General features: G+C 42.7%; 1 protein-coding gene across 3 annotated transcripts in view; it reads left to right on the top strand.

Annotated features, from left to right (window-relative positions):
- Nucleotides 1–20,900, top strand: part of LOC109908548 (neural cell adhesion molecule L1-like protein) — a 123,158-nt gene that overhangs the window by 46,499 nt on the left and 55,759 nt on the right. For all 3 annotated transcript variants that reach the window (XM_031794205.1, XM_020507204.2, XM_031794206.1), the window contains exons 2-8: nucleotides 3,080–3,266; nucleotides 4,162–4,270; nucleotides 4,434–4,621; nucleotides 4,757–4,879; nucleotides 7,570–7,740; nucleotides 10,506–10,617; nucleotides 10,782–10,963. In XM_031794205.1, coding sequence (XP_031650065.1) covers nucleotides 3,185–3,266; nucleotides 4,162–4,270; nucleotides 4,434–4,621; nucleotides 4,757–4,879; nucleotides 7,570–7,740; nucleotides 10,506–10,617; nucleotides 10,782–10,963 — 967 coding nt within the window. In that variant the 5' untranslated portion in view covers nucleotides 3,080–3,184. The remainder of the gene's footprint in view (nucleotides 1–3,079; nucleotides 3,267–4,161; nucleotides 4,271–4,433; nucleotides 4,622–4,756; nucleotides 4,880–7,569; nucleotides 7,741–10,505; nucleotides 10,618–10,781; nucleotides 10,964–20,900) is intronic.

Below are 20,900 nucleotides of genomic sequence, written 5' to 3'. Positions count from 1 at the left end.
TGTCATCGGAAGAATCCCAGAACATGTTCCAGTCTGTGATAGCAAAACAGTCCTGTAGTTTAGCATCTGCTTCACCTGACCACTTTTTTTTTATAGCCCGAGTCACTGGTGTTTCCTGCTTTTTGTTTGTAAGCAGGAATCAGGAGGATAGAATTGTGGTCAGATTTACCAAATGGAGGGCGATAGAGAGCTTTGTACGCGTCTGTGTGTAGAGTACAGGTGATCTAGAATTGTTTTCTCTCTGGTTGCACATTTAACATAGGAGATTAGGTAGAACTGATCTAAGTTTCCCTGCATTAAAATCTCCGGCCACTAGGAGCGCCGCCTCTGGGTGAGCGGTTTCCTGTTTGCTTATTTGCTTATACAGCTGACTGAGTGCGGTCTTAGTGTCAGCGTCCGTCTGTGGTGGTAAATAAACAGCGACGAAATGTATAGCTGAAAACTCTCTAGGCAAATAGTGTGGTCTGCATTTTAGCACAAGATACTCTACTTTAGGCAAACAAAATCTAGAGACTTTCTTAGATATTGTGCACCAGCTGTTGTTTACAAATATGCACAGACCGCCCCCCTCGTCTTACCGGAGTGTGCTGTTCTATCTCGCCATGTAGCGTATATCCCTCTAGCTGAATATCCATGCCATCATTCAGCCACGATTCCGTGAAACATAAGATATTACAGTTTTTGATGTTCCGTTGGTAGGATATTCATGATCGTACCTCATCTAATCTAATCAAGGGTAATCCCAAACCACTGGCATGTTTTACAACAATGATGTACCAATGAATTACACCCGTTGAGAGAGGATGTGTGATATGGGACATTACTGTTATTCAGAAGAGAGTAAGGAAAGACATGGTGATGGCCTAGCCGGGTTGCTTCAGTATTTGCTTGGGCAATGGTGCTCTATTTAGATTATTTTAGGCTGTCCGAGGGGTAGTCTATCAAACTGTACCCAGTGCATTTTATATATGATTTTACTAGTACATATAGGCAATTTAACCATTTCGCTTCCGTTTATTTACTGATTTGTATAGGCAAAGCAAATTGTCCCTTGGGCAATTCAAGATGTACTTTTCTCCACTAAAAGTCAGTATAGGGATGCTGTTCATGTTGCCGAAACGTTCTATGACTCTGTGATACAGTACACGCTTTTATTTTTTGTTTTCCTAGGCTACCTGGCAAAAATGCTTGCTCACTAGCCCAACTTCCTTTCATGAACAATGATGCGCCCGGCCAGCTAGTTAACATCAGCCTACTACATCTAGCTACATATTGAACTTCCATTCTCTCAGGCCAGGGGCACAATGTAGGAATTTATGGTTGGATCAGAATTACTGTTTATAATCGTTTGCCAATAAGTTCAAATCCCTATCTCCATCCATGGCTAATTTAAGAAATGGACGATTTTAGCTAGCTAGCCACCAGAGGACAACGGCACAACAAGATGTAACAATTAAAGGTTGACCGATTAATCGGAATGGCCGATTTAATTAGGGCCGATTTCAAGTTTACATAACAATCGGTAATCGGCATTTTTGGACACCGATTATGGACGATCATATTGCACTACACGAGGAGACTGCGTGACAGGCTGACCACCTGTTATGCGAGTGCAGCAAGGAGCCAAGGTAAGGTGCTAGCTAGCATTAAACGTATCTTATAAAAAACTATCAATCTTAACATAATCACTAGTTAACTACACATGGTTGATGATATTACTAGTTTATCTAGCTTGTCATGCGTAGCATATAATCGATGCGGTGCCTGTTCATTTGTCATTGAATCACAGCCTACTTCGCCAAACGGGCGATTTAACAAGCGCATTCGTGAAAAAGCACTGTCGTTGCACCAATGTGTACCTGGCCATAAACATCAATGCCTTTCTTAAAATCAATACACAAGTATATATTTTTAAACCTGCATATTTCGTTAATATTGCCTGCTAACATGAATTTCTTTTAACTAGGGAAATTGTGTCACTTTTCTTGCGTTCTGTGCAAGCAGAGTCAGGGTATATGCAGCAGTTTGGGCTGCCTGGCTCGTTGCGAACTGTGTGAAGACCATTTCTTCCTAACAAAGACCGTAATTAATTTGATTTGATAGAGCAGTCTGACTGAGCAGTGGTAGGCGAGCGGCAGGCTCATAAGCATTCACTCAAACAGCACTTTCGTGCATTTTCCTGCAGCTCTGCACTGTGCTTCAAGCATTGCGCTGTTTATGACTTCAAGCCTATCAACTCCCGAGATTTGGCTGGCAATACTAAAGTATCTATTAGAACATCCAATAGTCAAAGGTATATGAAATACAAATGGTATAGAGAGAAATAGTCCTATAATAACTACAACCTAAAACTTCTTACCTGGGAATATTGAAGACTCATGTTAAAAGGAACCACCAGCTTTCATATGTTCTCATGTTCTGAGCAAACTTAAACGTTAGCTTTTTTACATGGCACATATTTCACTTTTACTTTCTTCTCCAACAGTTTGTTTTTGCATTATTTAAACCAAATTGAACATGTTTCATTTATTTATTTGAAACTAAATTGATTTTATTGATGTATTATATTAAGTAAAAATAAGTCTTCATTCAGTATTGTTGTAATTGTCCTCCAATAATCGGTATCGGAATCGGCGTTGAAAAATCATAATCGGTCGACCTCTACTAACAATTTAAGTTTTTCTGTAAATTACGTTCTACTTTTGATGTGATGTGATTGGTGTGAAGACAAGTCCAAACCCGCTTCCCTTTAAAGTTTTATTTTGGTGCGCCCGGACAATTCACAGTTGAGCTCACTCAGTTTAGCTCAATGCTGATTGGCTATTATTATTATTTTATTTTTTATTATCAAGGGAGGCTAAATGCTGGCTGGCTTCCGTTGCATTCAATGGGGCAACAATGTCATTCTCAATTTTACCAGACAGCATCAGATAGATGGGATACACATACTGATGCTTTCTCCAGTAAGATACATTCAGCCTCTTGCAAATTGAAGGAAAATGACTTCCCTTGCCTCCATGAGTACACACCACTGGGTTACTGACAGTTTTTATATTTCCCTGTGTCTCTGCACATCTAGGTCCTATGTTGACAGCTATCCGCTGATCTAGTGGGTCAAAGCTGTGGTGCTGTCAGTAGTGTCGCCTGCTCTCCTGGACAGTCTCTGCTCAACGGCGGTGGAGTGATGAGGTCGCTGTGGAGCTTGGGCCTTGCTTTCCTCTTGGCCTTGACCTCCAGGGCCGGAGGACTCGAAATCCCCCTGGAAGGTAAAGTGCAGTATTGGCAACCTACACTGAGTGTACAAAACATTAAGAACACCCCACACTTTTGCTCTCAGAACAACCTCAATTAGTCAAGGCATGGACTCTACAAGGTGTCAAGTTTTCCACATGGATGCAGCTGTGTCAAGTTGGCTGGATGTCCTTTGGGTGGTGAACCATTCTTGATACATAAGGGAAACTGTTGACTGTGAAAACCCAGCAGCGTTGCAGTTCTTGACACAAACCGGTGCACTTGGCTACCATACCCCAAAGGCACTTCAATATTTTGCCTTGCCCATTTTCCCTATGAATGGCACACATACACAATCCATGTCTAAATTGGCTAAAGGCTTAAAAAACCTGTCTCCTTCCCTTCATCTACACCGAATGAAGTGGATTTAACAAGTGAAATCATTAAGGGATCATAGCTTTTACCTGGATTCACCTGGTCAGTCTATGTCATGGAAAGAACATGTTCATAATCTTTTGTACATTCAGTATATTTCATAGTCTATGGGAATGTTTTAGACACACCCTATGCCCATGATGGGCAGTGAAGAGAGAGGATATGGTCCAGCTGTCAGAGACATGGACTGGCTAACTAAATTCATGCCTATGACGGGTCATTTACTTCAGGCATGTGTAACATGCAGTGCAAGATTGGTATGTCTTGTTGGTTTAATCGCTGTCTGCACTGCAGTTCATTATTAGCTCAGACATGTGGGCAAATAGAGCTAGTTTCTCAATATTAATCTTCCAACAAGCATAAGTTATACATTTCCTGCTGTACATTGCACAAAACATGACCAAATCCCCATAATGGTAGTCAAGTTGTTAAAGTGTTTGTTTGATGAAAGCAATATGGAGACGAATGTATGATTTCTATCTTTTCATCCCGCAGTGGAGCAGCTACCGACCATAACAGTGCAGACCGCTGGCCCTGTCATTGCCTTACCCTTTGAAGGCAGTTTTTCCATGAGATGTGAAGCCAAAGGAAACCCACAACCAGTGTGAGTGAGATGACTGCGATTCGTCCTAGGATCTCCCTGTTTTTTGCCCTTATGCTTATGGATTGTTCACACTGTCAGCATTAACCCAATGCTTATTGTTGCATCTCAAGCTAAATATCATAACTGTAACCAAGCATTACAAAATGCTTCATTGCCCCAACAGATACAGATGGACAAAAGATGGCCAGGCCATAGATCCCCTCTTCGACTTGGGGGTCAAAAAAGAGAGAAACAATGGGAGTTTTGTGATTCATAGCGGGCGCCTTGCGCAGTTCCAGGGGATGTATCAGTGCTACGCTTCAAACAATCTGGGAACAGCAGTATCAGAGGAAATTGAACTCATTGTACCAAGTGAGTGCCACTCTCATGTTGTAAGAACCTAGCATAGTGAACAGTTTTGCATCTTACAGCAAGACGGTGAGTGTTACATTTGGAATCCTATCTAAAGGTGTTGACATGAGTAAAACATGCCTAACCATTGCACAGGTACCCCAAAGTTCCCCAAAGAGAAGATTGCCCCAATAGTTGTTAAAGAGGGCCAGCCTGTGATTCTGGAATGCAATCCACCACAGGGGATCCCTCCACGAAAGATCTACTGGATGACTATTGGTGAGAAAATAGACCACTAGTTCAATCTTTACAGCACCATCCAACTGAAACAGTTTAGAAGGGAATATGTCACTTTATACACATTTCAATTGAAATAGAGTACAGTAACACTTTACATTAGGTTGCTCCTATACCTCTGTTGTAATATTGTTATTACCCAAGTCACAAAATAGTATTGACATGTTCTTATGTAGTAATTCAGTAGTTGTTTTAAATTGGCATAGTAATGGGAATGAGCTTTTTTGTTATTACACAAGAAGAATTAGGGCCGCTCAACATAGTTCCCTTTAAATTTGGACATTTTGTCACCTTTTTCTCACCATAGCCAAAAGAGGGTCTAATGACATCACAGCACTGTATGAAGTAGTGTCTCAATGGGGATAAGGCCATATGCTTAGGCTCTCAGCCGTTCTAGTTCCATCTAGCCAAGTCACACACTTTTCAATTCGGCAAGGAGCTCAAAAAGAAATGCTTGTTTTTTAGAGCTGAGAGCAGCTTCTCATAAAGTGGTCAAAATAAAAATAAGAAATTAAATAAGAATTGTAAACTAGAAATTAGAAAATGAAATTTCCTGAAGAAAATCTAAGTTGAGTCGGACCAGAGCTAGACCAATGATCCGAGCTATGCCCTGGACCAGAGCATTGACCAGAGCTAGTTAGTGCGGGGACCAGAGCTAGCTAGGTGCTAGTTACGCCCTGGATCAGAGCTGGAACAGAGCTAGTACGGATCAGAACTAGACCACAGTTAGTTCTTGTCCTCACTAGTTTTGTGCCAGGTCTGTTCCAGGACTTAGTTTGTAGATAGCAACCTAGCTAGTCACTATTTACTATTGAAGCCACTGGAGCTTTTATGCACATATTAAATGGTTATAGTTTAAAAGGCACAAACTCAGCAAAAAAAAGAAACGTCACTTTTTTAGGACCCTGTCTTTCAAAGATAATTCGTAAAAATCAAAATAACTCTACAGATTTTCATTGTAAAGGGTTTTAACACATGCTTGTTCAATGAACCATAAACAATTAATGAACATGCACCTGTGGAACGGTCGTTAAGACACTAACAGCTTACAGATGGTAGGCAATTAAGGTCACAGTTATGAAAACTTGGAACACTAAAGAGGCCTTTCTACTGACTCTGAAAAACACAAAAAGAAAGATGCTCATCTGTGTCTTAAGCATGAGGACTGCAGATGTGGCCAGGGCAATAAATTGCAATGTCCGTACTGTGAGAGCCCTAAGACAGTGCTACAGGGAGACAGGAGGGACAGCTGATCGTCCTCGCAGTGGCAGGGCACGTGTATCAACACCTGCACTGGATCAGTACATCCAAACAGCACACCTGCGGGACAGGTACAGGATGGCAACAACAACTGACCGAGTTACACCAGGAACGCACAATCCCTCCATTCTTTTTTATTTTACCTTTATTTAAACTAGGCAAGTCAGTTAAGAACAAATTCGTATTTTCAATGACAGCCTAGGAACAGTGGGTTAACTGCCTGTTCAGGGGCAGAAAGACAGATTTGTACCTTGTCAACTTGGGGATTTGAACTTGCAACCTTCTGGTTACTAGTCCAACGCTCTAACCACTAGGCTACCCTGCCGCCCCATTAGTGCTCAGACTGTCCGCAATAGGCTGAGAGACGCTAGACTGAGGCCTTGTAGGCCTGTTGTAAGGCAGTTCCTCACCAGACATCACTGGCAACAACGTCGCCTATGGGCACAAACTCACCATTGCTTGATCAGACAGGACTGGCAAAAAGATCCTGATGGATCGGAGAGTGAGGGCTAGGGCCATTCCCACCAGAAATGTCTGGGAACTTGCAGGTGCCATGGTGGAAGAGTGGGGTAACATCTTACAGCAAGAATTGGCAAATCTGGTGCAGTCCATGAGGAGGAGATGCACTGCAGTACTTAATGCAGCTGGTGACCACACCAGATACTGACTGTTACTTTTGATTTTGACCCCCTGTTTGTTCGGGGACACATTATTCCATTTCAGTTCGTCACATGTCTGTGGAACTTGTTCAGTTTATGTCTCAGTTGTTGAATCTTGTTATCTTCATACAAATATTTACACATGTTAAGTTTGCTGAAAATACATGCAGTTAGAGGACGTTTCTTTTTTTGCTGAGTTAGTATCAGCCATTTAAGTCTGAACATGTCAACATTGGTTTGGTGTTTGTAGCTTTAAAGATGCACTCCAGCTATTTTTGAACTTGTTGAAAACAATATCCCACATATAAATAAAGTAATCATCACACAAAAAAACAAAAAAAATCAGCATAATAGTGTTTCTGCAAACTTTATGGAGTAGGCCTGATGGTGCCCTCTGATAACATCGGCCTTCCCCTCGCTTGAATTTTTCCCATTCAAGTCTATGTCTAAAACTATGAATGGACAGACCAAGCCTACTTCTATAACCCCACTCTTACCTAATAGCTATCCAACCAAATACTCTCCCTACATTGCTCTATAAAGGGAAACACTTGGGGAAATCGTTTTTATTGGCTGCCATATTTAAAGCCACAGTAGGGTCAGTCATGTCATGTGACCCTAGTTCTTCCTTTACACTTCCAATAAGAAACACACATTTTCGCCTTGTTCAATATTAAACACAAATTGTCGCTTTCTGTTGCAAAACATTTTCCATTGTGTGTCTTAATGAAAACTATATATTGTTTCCTCCAGGTCTCCAACATATTGAACAGGATGAGAGGGTGTCCATGGGCCATGACGGCAACCTCTACATCTCCAACGCCCTGGAGAAGGATAGCCGGAGAGACTACTGCTGCTTCGCTGCATTCTCCGTCATACGGACCATTGTTCGGAAGACAGCCATGTCGGTGGTCGTCAAGAGCTGTAGGTTGACAGTGTAATGCCCTACATCAATGTTTCTCAACCTGTTTTATACCAGGTACAGGCAAGCTATAGTCCTTCCTCTAAACATTAGACCAAGAGGACATCCTCATATTCTAAGTGCAACATTAAGGCTCCGATACACTTACATTAGAAGTAGCACTTGAAAAAACTGATGAAATAGGTGTCTGTAAGACCGGTCAGCAACATACTACTCCCAGGTTGAAATCCCTACCCTACATGTTGAGTATGCGTTGAAAGGGCATGTTCAGGACACTAGATGCAGTGATGGTGTAAGGAGAGGGAGGAATGCTGTCCCCACACATGTCAAAGACAATTGTCGTATTCAAAAGTCTATCAACATTATATCTGGTTTTATTTTAAAAAAGTGCAAAGTGTGCAGGTGAAAAAAGGTGCAGGCATGTACTTCAGATCAGAGGAATAGACATGGCTCCATTGGATCAAGGTGGGTCTTCATATTTCGTTTACATTTCAGTAAAACCTGCTTGTGAGTTAGATGACTGACAGCAGTGGGGCGTTGCTTTAACATTATATTTGACTTTAACATGAATGATAATATCCCATTACAGTTCATAGTATTTGACTGACTAAAGGCTCAAACTTATTTATAGGAAAAGTCAATACATGTTTAATATGCACACGTTGAATGAGATTCATCTATGCAATTTTATCAGTACCAGTCAAAAGTTTGAGCCACCTACTCATTCCAGGTTTTACATTTTTTTCAACTATTTTCTACACTGTTGTATAATAGTGAAGATAGTGAAATCAAAACTATGAAATAACACATATGGAATCATGTACTAACCCAAAAAATGTTAAACAAATAAAAATACATTTTATATTTAAGATTCTTCAAAGTATCTACCCTTTGCCTTGATGACAGCTTTGCACACTCTTGGCATTCTCTCAACCAGCTTCATGAGGTAGTCACCTGGAATGCAATACAATTAACAGGTCTGCCTTGTTAAAAGTTAATTTGTGGAATGTCTTTCCTTCTTAATTTGTTTGAGCCAATCAGTTGTGTTGTGACAAGGTAGGGGTGGTATACAGAAGTAGCCCTATTTGGTAAAAGACCAAGTCCATATTATGGCAAGAATAGCTCAAATAGGCGAAAAGAAATGACGGTCCATCATTACTTTAAGACATGAAGGTCAGTCAATCCAGAAAATGTAACACACATCACAACATCAACTTTTCAGAGGAGACTGTGTGAATCAGTCCTTCATGGTCGAATTGCTACAAAGTAAACACTACTAAAGGCCACCAGTAAGAAGAAGAGACTTGCTTCTTCCAAAAAACACGAACAATGTACATTAGACCGGTGGAAATCTGGAGTCCAAATTTGAGATTTTTGGTTCCAACCGCTGTCTTTGTGAGATGCAGAGTAGGTGAATGGATGATCTCCGCATATGTGGTTCCCACCTTGAAGCATGGAAGAGGATGTGTGATGGTGTGGGGGTGCTTTGCTGGTGACACTGTCAGTGATTTATTTAGAATTCAAGGCACACTTAACCAGCATAGCTACCACAGCATTCTGCAGTGATACTTCATACAATCTGGTTTGGGCTTAGTGGGACTATGACTCAAAACACACCTCCAGGCTATGTAAGGGCTATTTGACCAAGGAGAGTGATGGAGTGCTGCATCAGATGATCTGACCTACGCAATCCCCCGACCTCAACCCAATTGAGATAGTTTAGAATGAGTTGGACTGCAGAGTCAATCAATCAATCAACTGTATTTATAAAGCCCTTTTTATATCTGCCGATGTCACAAAGTACTGTACAGAAACCCAGCCTAAAACCCCAAACAGCAAGCAATGCAGATGTAGAAGCACAGTGGCTAGGAAAACCCCCCTAGAAAGGCAGGAACCTAGGAAGAAACCTAGAGAGGAACCAGGCCCTGAGGGGTGGCCAATCCTCTTCTGGCTGTGCCGGGTAGAGATTATAACAGTACATGGCCAAGATGTTCAAACGTTCATAGATGACCAGCAGGGTCAAATAATAATAATCGCAGTGGTTGTAGAGTCTGCAACAGGTCAGCACCTCAGGAGTAAATGTCAGTTGGCTTTTCATGGCTGAGTGAAGGGAAAGCAGCAAACAAGTGCTCAGCATAGACTGCATAGACTGGCCAGGTAGACTGCTGTCCCCAGTCTACCTGGCCATGCTGCTGCTCCAGTTTCAACTTCCACCTGACTGTGCTGCTGCTCTAGTTTCAACTGTTCTGCCTTATTATTATTCGACCATGCTGGTCATTTATGAACATTGAACATCTTGACCATGTTCTGTTATAATCTCCACCCGGCACAGCCAGAAGAGGACTGGCCACCCCACATAGCCTGGTTCCTCTCTAGGTTTCTTCCTAGGTATTGGCCTTTCTAGGGAGTTTTTCCTAGCCACCGTGCTTCTACACCTGCATTGCTTGCTGTTTGGGGTTTTAGGCTGGGTTTCTGTACAGCACTTTGAGATATCAGCTGATGTACGAAGGGCTATATAAATAAATTTGATTTGATTTGATATGTAGGAACTCCATCAAGACTGTTTGAAAAGCATTCCTCATGAAGCTGGTTGAGAGAATGCCGAGAGTGTGCAATGGTGTCATCAAGGAAAAGGGTGGCTACATTGAATTATAAAATATATTTTGATTTGTTTAAATGTTTTTTGGTTACTACATTTTTCCATATGTGTTATTTCATAGATTTACCTACTATACATCTTCTGCCTGTCCTTTTCTGCCCATGGAAGCCTATGCCATTCCAGAGAGAAGACCGAGCCTTCTGGTACCCTCTGGTGTTCAGTCAGAGGTACGGCTGCTGAAAGGAGAGGAGCTGGTGCTAGAGTGTATAGCAGAGGGATTGTAAGTGGAGTCTAATTAATTATTTCTCAATTTAGTATGAAGAATATTTATTCATAACTTCAGTGACTGGATCTGCATAGAACATGTTGTATTACATTTGATAGAATAATGTGTGTATAATTTTTCACGAATCATATCTCGTTTTCTCTCATCTTGTTACTCAGTCCAACTCCTGTGATTGAATGGACAAAAAGGACAGAGAAGCTACCGAAACGGGCAAATCTAAAAAACTATGGGAAACGTTTAACCATTAATAACATTGAAGAGGAGGATGATGGGAAGTACACGTGTGAGGCGAGGAACTCTGTCGGAGACACAGTCCACTACTTCAACGTCATGGTGGAGGGTAAGTAGACTGAGGCAGGTTATACTTTCAGTGTGTCCCCCACAAAAAAGTTTGTTGTCCCCTTTACAATGTCCAAGTGAAGCCTTTGCCCTTCTTTATACAGTGTACATTTAACAGTTTTTAATACCTTTTTAAAACCTCTCTGTTGTGTTCACTTACAGCAGCTACATTGTCAAAGGAAAACATTGATTTCTTATTAGAGCCTAAAGCATTCTAGAAGGGGTCATTTATCATCTTTACAATGATGGACACATCTCCAGGTGACCGTCTTTGTTAGATACAAAGGATTATGGTTGCCATTACATAGGTTGTGCTCCCCTGCTCAGACGTTAGATGAATCAACCAATGGTTGCATGCCACGTCATGGACTGTGCCGCCTGGTACCAGAATGCTATAACGTATGGTTTAGTTAGCTGATACATAAAAAGATTGTAAGATCTGGCATGGGTCAGCAACGTCTGAGCAGGGGAACACAACCCTAGACTGACTAAGACTCTCTTTACAGTGCATTCGGAATGTATTTAGACACCTTAACTTTTTCCACATTTTGTTTCATTACAGCCTTATTCTAAAATTGATTTAAATTGTTTTTCCCCCTTATCAATATACACTTAATACCTCATAATGACAAAGAAAAAACAGGATTTTAGATTTTTTTTCAAATGTATAATATATATATTTTTTAAATGATATCACATTTATGTAAGTATTCTGACCCTTTACTCAGTACTTTGTTGAAACACCTTTGGCAGCGATTACAGCCTCGAGTCTACTCGGGTATGATGCTTCAAGCTTGACACATCTGTATTTAGGGAATTTCTCACATTCTTTCCTGCAGATCCTCTCAATCTCTGTCAGGTTGGATAGGGAGTGTCACTATACAGCTATTTTCAGGTCTCTCCAGAGATGATTGATGGGGTTCAAGTCCGGGCTCTGGCTGGGCCACTCAAGGACATCAAATCAAATCAAATGTTGTTTTTCACATGCTCCGAATACAACAGGTGTAGACCTTACAGTGAAATGCTTACTTACAAGCCCTTAAACAAAAATGCAGTTTTAAGAAAATACAACATAAAAAGTAAGAGATAAGAATAACAAATCATTAAAGAGCAGCTGTCACGGCTGTTGAAAGGAGAGGACCAAGGTGCAGCGTGGTGAGCGTACAATTTCATTTATTAATCAAAATGACGCCAAACAAAACAAATAACACTACAAAAACAAACCATGAAGCTCAAAGGCTATGTGCCCTAAACAAAGTAAACTTCCCACAAAGAAAGGAGGGAAAATGGGCTACTTAAGTATGGTTCCCAATCAGAGAAAACGGTAGACAGCTGTCCCTGATTGAGAACCATACCGGCCAAAACATAGAAATACAAAAATCATAGATAACAAAACATAGAATGCCCACCCCAAATCACACCCTGACCTAACCAAATAGAGACATAAAAAGGCTCTCTAAGGTCAGGGCGTGACAGTTTTCCAGACGTTTCAGAAGTTTACATACACTAAGTTGACTGTGCCTTTAAACAGTTTGGAATATTCCAGAAAATTCTGTGATGGCTTTAGAAGCTTCTGATAGGCTAATTGACATAATTTGAGTCAATTGGAGGTGTACCTGTGGATGTATTTCAAGGCCTACCTTCAAACTCAGTGCCTCTTTGCTTGACATCATGGGAAAATCAAAAGCAATCAGTCAAGTCCTCTGAATTTTTTTTTAGACATCCACAAGTCTGGTTCATCCTTGGGAGCAATTTCCAAACGCCTGAAGGTACCACATTCATCTGTATAAACAATACTATGCAAGTATGAACACCATGGGACCACACAGCCGTCATACCGCTCAGAACAACGGCAAAGGACCTTGTGAAAATGCTGGAGGAAACGGGTACAAAGTATCTATATAAACAGTAAATCGAGTCCTACATCGACGTAACCGGAAGGGCTGTTCAGCAAGGAAGAAGCCACTTCTACAACTGCACATGGGGACAAAGATCATACTTTTTGGAGAAATGTTCTCTGGTCTGATGAAACCAAAATACACTGCTCAAAAAAATAAAGGGAACACTAAAATAACACATCCTAGATCTGAATGAATGAAATATTCTTATTAAATAGTTTCTTCTTTACACAGTTGAATGTGCTGACAACAAAATCACACAAAAATTATCAATGGAAATCAAATTTATCAACCCATGGAGGTCTGGATTTGGAGTCACACTCAAAATTAAAGTGGAAAACCACACTACAGTCTGATCCAACTTTGATGTAATGTCCTTAAAACAAGTAAAAATCAGGCTCAGTAGTGTGTGTGGCCTCCACGTGCCTGTATGACCTCCCTACAACGCCTGGGTATGCTCCTGATGAGGTGGCGGATGGTCTCCTGAGGGATCTCCTCCCAGACCTGGACTAGAGCATCCGCCAACTCCTGGACAGTCTGTGGTGCAACGTGGCGTTGGTGGATGGAGCGATATATGATGTCCCAGATGTGCTCAATTGGATTCAGGTCTGGGGAACGGACGGGCCAGTCCATAGCATCAATGCCTTCCTCTTGCAGGAACTGCTGACACACTCCAGCCACATGAGGTCTAGCATTGTCTTGCATTAGGAGGAACTAAGGGCCAACCGCACCAGAAAATGGTCTCACAAGGGGTCTGAGGATCTCATCTCGGAACCTAATGGCAGTCAGGCTACCTCTGGCGAGCACATGGAGGGCTGTGCGGCCCCCCAAAGAAATGCCACCCCACACCCTGACTGACCCACCGCCAAACCGGTCATGCTGGAGGATGTTGCAGGCAGCAGAACGTTCTCCATGGCGTCTCCAGACTGTCACGTCTGTCACGTGCTCAGTGTGAACCTGCTTTCATCTGTGAAGAGCACAGGGCGCCAGTGGCGAATTTGCCAATCTTGGTGTTCTCTGGCAAATGAAAACGTCCTGCACGGTGTTGGGCTGTAAGCACAACCCCCACCTGTGGACATCGGGCCCTCATACCACCCTCATGGAGTATGTTTCTGACCGTTGGAGCAGACACATGCACATTTGTGGCCTGCTGGAGGTCATTTTGCAGGGCTCTGGCAGTGCTCCTCCTGCTACTCCTTGCACAAAGGCGGAGGTAGCGGTCCTGCTGCTGGGTTGTTGCCCTCCTACGGCCTTCTCCACGTCTCCTGATGTACTGGCCTGTCTCCTGGTAGCGCATCTATGCTCTGGACACTACGCTGACAGACACAGCAAACCTTCCCACAGCTCGCATTGATGTGCCATCCGGGATGAGCTGCACTACCTGAGCCACTTGTGTGGGTTGTAGACTCCGTCTCATGCTACCACTAGAGTGAAAGCACCGCCAACATTCAAAAGTGACCAAAACATCAGCCAGGAAGCATAGGAACTGAGAAGTGGTCTGTGGTCCCCACCTGCAGAACCACTCCTTTATTGGGGGTGTCTTGCTAATTGCCTATAATTTCCACCTGTTGTCTATTCCATTTGCACAACAGCATGTGAAATGTATTGTCAATCAGTGTTGCTTCCTAAGTGGACAGTTTGATTTCACAGAAGTGTGATTGACTTGGAGTTACATTGTGTTGTTTAAGTGTTCCCTTAATTTTTTTGAGCAGTGTACAACTGTTTGGCCATAATGACCATTGTTATGTTTGGAGGTAAAAGGGTAGGCTTGCAAGCCGAAGAACACCATCCCAACCGTGAAGCCATGAGGCCAAAATTCACCAAACTTATGGGAAGGTTGTGGAAGGCCACCCGAATTGTTTGACCCAAGTTAAACAATTTAAAGGCAATGCTACCAAATACTAATTGAGTATATGTAAACATCTGACCCACTGGGAATGTGATGAAAGAAACTAAAGCTGAAATAAATCATTCTCTACTATTATTCTGACATTTCACATTCTTTAAATAAAGTGGTGATCCTAACTGACCTAAGACAGGGAATTTGTACTAGTATTAAATGTCAGGAATTGTGAAAAACTGAGTTTAAATGTGTTTGGCTAAGCTGTATGTAAACGTTCGACTTCAACTGTACATGTAGGTAGAGTTATTAAAGTGACCATGCATAGATAATAAGAGAGTCGCAGCAGCGTTCCAGAGGGTGGGATGGCAATGCAAATGATCTGTGAAGCCATTTGATTAGTTGTTCAGGGGTCTTATGGCTTGGAGGTAGAAGGTATTTAGGAGCCTCTTGGACCTAGACTTGGCGCTCCGGTACCGCTTTCCGTTCAGTAGCAGAGGAAGCAGTCTATGATTAGAGTGGCTGGAGTCTTTGACAATTTTTAGGGCCTTTCTCTGACACCGCCTGGTATAGAGGTCCTGGATGTCAGGAAGCTTGGCTCCTGTGATGTACTGGGCCGTATGCACTATCCTCTGTAGTAGAGTTAGCAAGATGTCGCCTCGTTTTGCGTTCTTTGGAAACTATGCAGTATTTTATTTCTTACATTGTTACCACAGTAAATCTTAAGTATTATTACATACAGCCGGGAAGAAGTATTGTATAAATCAAATCAAAGTTTATTTGTTACGTGCGCCGAATACAATAGGTGTAAACCTTACAGTGCTTACTTACAGACTCTAACCAATGGTGCGAAAAAAGGTGTGTGTGTGTGTGTGTGTAAGAAAATAAATAAAACAACAGAAAAAAGAGTAGCAAGGCTATATACAGACACCTGTTAGTCAGGCTTATTGAGGTAGTATGTACATGTTGGTATCGTTAAAGTGACTATACATACAGTGCCTTGCGAAAGTATTCGGCCCCCTTGAACTTTGCGACCTTTTGCCACATTTCAGGCTTCAAACATAAAGATATAAAACTGTATTTTTTTGGTGAAGAATCAACAACAAGTGGGACACAATCATGAAGTGGAACGACATTTATTGGATATTTCAAACTTTTTTAACAAATCAAAAACTGAAAAATTGGGCGTGCAAAATTATTCAGCCCCTTTACTTTCAGTGCAGCAAACTCTCTCCAGAAGTTCAGTGAGGATCTCTGAATGATCCAATGTTGACCTAAATGACTAATGATGATAAATACAATCCACCTGTGTGTAATCAAGTCTCCGTATAAATGCACCTGCACTGTGATAGTCTCAGAGGTCCGTTAAAAGCGCAGAGAGCATCATGAAGAACAAGGAACACACCAGTCAGGTCCGAGATACTGTTGTGAAGAAGTTTAAAGCCGGATTTGGATACAAAAAGATTTCCCAAGCTTTAAACATCCCAAGGAGCACTGTGCAAGCGATAATATTGAAATGGAAGGAGTATCAGACCACTGCAAATCTACCAAGACCTGGCCGTCCCTCTAAACTTTCAGCTCATACAAGGAGAAGACTGATCAGAGATGCAGCCAAGAGGCCCATGATCACTCTGGATGAACTGCAGAGATCTACAGCTGAGATGGGAGACTCTGTCCATAGGACAACAATCAGTCGTATATTGCACAAATCTGGCCTTTATGGAAGAGTGGCAAGAAGAAAGCCATTTCTTAAAGATATCCATAAAAAGTGTAGTTTAAAGTTTGCCACAAGCCACCTGGGAGACACACCAAACATGTGGAAGAAGGTGCTCTGGTCAGATGAAACCAAAATTGAACTTTTTGGCAACAATGCAAAACGTTATGTTTGGCGTAAAAGCAACACAGCTCATCACCCTGAACACACCATCCCCACTGTCAAACATGGTGGTGGCAGCATCATGGTTTGGGCCTGCTTTTCTTCAGCAGGGACAGGGAAGATGGTTAAAATTGATGGGAAGATGGATGGAGCCAAATACAGGACCATTCTGGAAGAAAACCTGATGGAGTCTGCAAAAGACCTGAGACAGGGACGGAGATTTGTCTTCCAACAAGACAATGATCCAAAACATAAAGCAAAATCTACAATGGAATGGTTCAAAAATAAACATATCCAGGTGTTAGAATGGCCAAGTCAAAGTCCAGACCTGAATCCAATCGAGAATCTGTGGAAAGAACTGAAAACTGCTGTTCACAAATGCTCTCCATCCAACCTCACTGAGCTCGAGCTGTTTTGCAAGGAGGAATGGGAATAAATGTCAGTCTCTCGATGTGCAAAACTGATAGAGACATACCCCAAGCGACTTACAGCTGTAATCGCAGCAAAAGGTGGCGCTACAAAGTATTAACTTAAGGGGGCTGAATAATTTTGCACGCCCAATTTTTCAGTTTTTGATTTGTTAAAAAAGTTTGAAATATCCAATAAATGTCGTTCCACTTCATGATTGTGTCCCACTTGTTGTTGATTCTTCACAAAAAAATACAGTTTTATATCTTTATGTTTGAAGCCTGAAATGTGGCAAAAGGTCGCAAAGTTCAAGGGGGCCGAATACTTTCGCAAGGCACTGTATATGATGAACAGAGAGTAGCAGAAGCGTCAAAAGAGGGGTTTGAGGGTGGTGGGACACAATGCAGATAGCACGGTTAGCCAATGTGCGGGAGCAATGGTTGGTCGGGCCAATTTAGGTAGTATGTACATGAATGTATATTTAAAGTGACTATGCATATAAGATAAACAGAGAGTAGCCTAAAAGAGGGGTTTGCAAATAGTCCGGGTAACCATTTGGTTTCCTGTTCAGGAGTCTTATGGCATGGGGATAAAAACAGTTGAAAAGCCTTTTTGTCCTAGACTTGGCACTCCGGTACCGCTTGCCATGCGGTAGTAGAGAGAACAGTCTATGACTGGGGTGGCTGGGGTCTTTGACAATTTTTAGGGCCTTCCTCTGACACCGCCTGGTGTAGAGATCCTGGATGGCAGGCAGCTTTGCCCCAGTGATGTACTGGGCCGTACACACTACCCACTGAAGTGCCTTGCGGTCGGAGGCCGAGCAATTGCCGCTCTCATGCATGCCTCAGTGTTGCTTGCCTCGAAGCGAGCATAGAAGTGATTTAGCTCGTCTGGTAGGCTCGTGTCACTGGTCAGCTCGCGGCTGTGCTTCCCTTTGTAGTCTGTAAGAGTTTGCAAGCCCTGCCACATCCGACGAGCGTTGGAGCCGGTGTAGTATGATTCAATTTTAGCCTTGTATTGACGCTTTGCCTGTTTGACGGTTCGTCGCAGCACATTTCTTGTAAGCTTCCGGGTTAGAGTCTCGCACCTTGAAAGCGGCAGCTCTACCCTTTAGCTCAGTGCGAATGTTGCCTGTAATCCATGCCTTCTGGTTGGGGTGTGTACGTACAGTCACTGTGGGGACGACGTCCTCAATGCACTTATTGATGAAGCCAGTGACTGATGTGGTGTATTCCTCAATGTCATCGGAAGAATTGCGGAACATGTTCCAGTCTGTGATAGCAAAGCAGTCCTGTAGTTTAGCATCCGCTTCATCCGACCATTTTTTTATAGACCGAGTCACTGGTGCTTCCTGCTTTAATTTTGGCTTGTAAGCAGGAATCAGGAGGATAAAGTTGTGGTTGGATTTACCAAATGGAGGGCGAGGGAGAGCTTTGTACGCATCTCTGTGTGTGGAGTACAGCTGATCTAGAATATTTTTTCCTCTGGTTGCACATTTAACATGTTGATAGATATTTGGTAGAACTGATCTAAAGTTTCCCTGCATTAAAGTCTCCGACCACTAGGAGCGCCGCCTCTGGGTGAGTGGATTTCTGTTTGTTTATTTCCTTATACAGCTGTCTGAGTGCGGTCTTAGTGCCAGCATCTGTCTGTGGTGGTAAATAAACAGCCACGAAAAGTATAGCTGAGAACTCTCTAGGCAAGTAGTGTAGCCTGCAGTTTATCACATATACTCTACTTCAGGCGAGCAAAATCTAGAGACTTCCTTAGATTTCGTGCACCAGCTGTTGTTTACAAACATGCACAGACCGCCACCCCTCGTCTTACCACCAGACCGTCACCCCTCGTGTGTTGTTCTATCTTGCCGGTGCAGCGTGTATCCTGCTAGCTGAATATCCATGTCATCATTCAGCCCCGATTTCGTGAAGCATAGGATATTACAGTTTTTGATGTCCCGTTGGTAGGATATTCGTGATCTTACCTCGTCTAGTTTATTGTCCAATGATTGCACGTTGGCGAGTAATATTGGCGGTAATGGCAGCTTTCCTAGTTGTCTTCTGCGGGTCCAGACGAGGCATCTGGCTCTTCGTCCTCTGCATCGCTTCCTTTCGCAAATAATTGGGATGTCTGCCGTGTGGGGTGTTTGGAGAATATCGTGTGAGTCCTGCTTGCTGCTGCTGTTGTTGTTGTTGAAGAAATCTTCGTCTAATCCAAGGTGAGTGATCGCTGTCCTGATATCCAGAAGCTCTTTTCTTCCGTGAGATACGGTTGCAGAAACATTATGTACAAAATAATTTACAAATATCGCGACAAAACGCACATAATAGCACAATTGGTTTGGAGACCTTAAAACGGCGGCCATCTCCTCTGTTGCCATCCTTTGTGTTCCTAAATAAGAGCAACGTCAACTAACCAACATTGCGACCAGGAATACGACTTTCCCGAATTGGAACCTCTGTTCGGATCACCACCCAGGACAATGGATCTGATCCCAGTAGGCGACCCAAAACAACGGCTCCACAGAAGGGGCAGACGGAGCGATCTTCTGTTCAGGCTCCATAGACGGACTCACCGCTCCCGAGTATACTTCTCTCCAATGTCCAGTCACTTGACAAGAAGGTAGATGAAATTCGAGCAAGAGTTGCTTTCCAGAGAGACATCAGAGATTGTAAAATTCTCTGTTTCATGGAAACATGGCTCTCTCGGGATATGTTATCAGAGTTGGTACAGCCACCCGGTTTCTTCACGCTTCGCGCCGACAGAACCAGAAACATCTCTCTGGTAAGAAGAAGGGTGTGGGCGTATGCCTTATGATTAACGACTCGTCTTGTAATCATAACAACATACAGCAACATACAAGTCATTTTGTTTACCTGACCTAGAATTCCTTACAATCAAATGCCTACCACATTATCTACCAAGAGAATTCTCTTAGATTATAATCACAGCCGGTATATCCCCCCCAAGCAGATACCTCGACGGCCCTGAAATACCTTCACTGGACTCTATGTAAACTGGAAACCATATACTCTGAGGCTGCATTTATTGTAGCTGGAGATTTTAACAAAGCTAATCTGAAAACAAGGCTCCCTACATTTTGTCAGCATATCGAATGTGCGACTCGAGCTGGCAGCATTCTGGATCATTGCTACTCTAACTTCCGCGACGTATACAAAGCCCTCCCTCACCCTCCTTTCGGCAATCTGACCACCACTCCATTTTGTTGCTCCCATCCTATAGACAGAAACTGAAACAGGAAACGCCCGTGCTCAGGTCTGTTCAACGCTGGTCTGACCAATCAGATTCCACGATTGCTTTGATCACGTGGACTGGGATATGTTCCGAATAGCCTCAGACAACAACATTGATGTATACACCGACTCAGTGAGCAAGTTTATTAGCAAGTGCATCCACGGTGACTATTAAAACCTTCCCTAGCCAGAAACTGTGGATTGATGGCAGCATTCATGCAAAACTGAAAATGCGAAGGCGACCGGAAACATGACCGAATACAAACAGTGTTGCTATTCCTTCCGCAAGGCAATCAAACAAGCTAAGCGTCAGTATAGAGACAAAGTAGATTCGCAATTCACCGGCTCAAACACAAGATGTATGTGGCAGGGTCTACAGTCAATCTCGGATTACAAAAAGAAAACCAGCCCCATCGCAGACACTGACGTCTTGCTGCCAGACAAATGAAACAACTTCTTTGCCCGCTTTGAGGACAATACAGTGCCACTGACACCAAAACCTGTAGGCTCTCCATCACCGTAGCCAATGTGAGTAAAACATTTAAACGTGTTAACCCCCGCAAGGTTGCTGGCCGATCGTTTCTGTCCCCAAGAAAGGTAACTGAGCTAAACGACAATCGCCCCGTAGCACTCACTTCTGTCATCATGAAGTGCTTTGAGAGACT

This window comes from Oncorhynchus kisutch, linkage group LG17 (genome assembly GCF_002021735.2).
Source record: "Oncorhynchus kisutch isolate 150728-3 linkage group LG17, Okis_V2, whole genome shotgun sequence".
NCBI classification, from domain to species: Eukaryota; Metazoa; Chordata; class Actinopteri; order Salmoniformes; family Salmonidae; genus Oncorhynchus; species Oncorhynchus kisutch.
The sequence above is the reverse complement of the archived record's forward strand: the minus strand, read 5'-3'. Positions and strand labels throughout refer to the sequence as shown.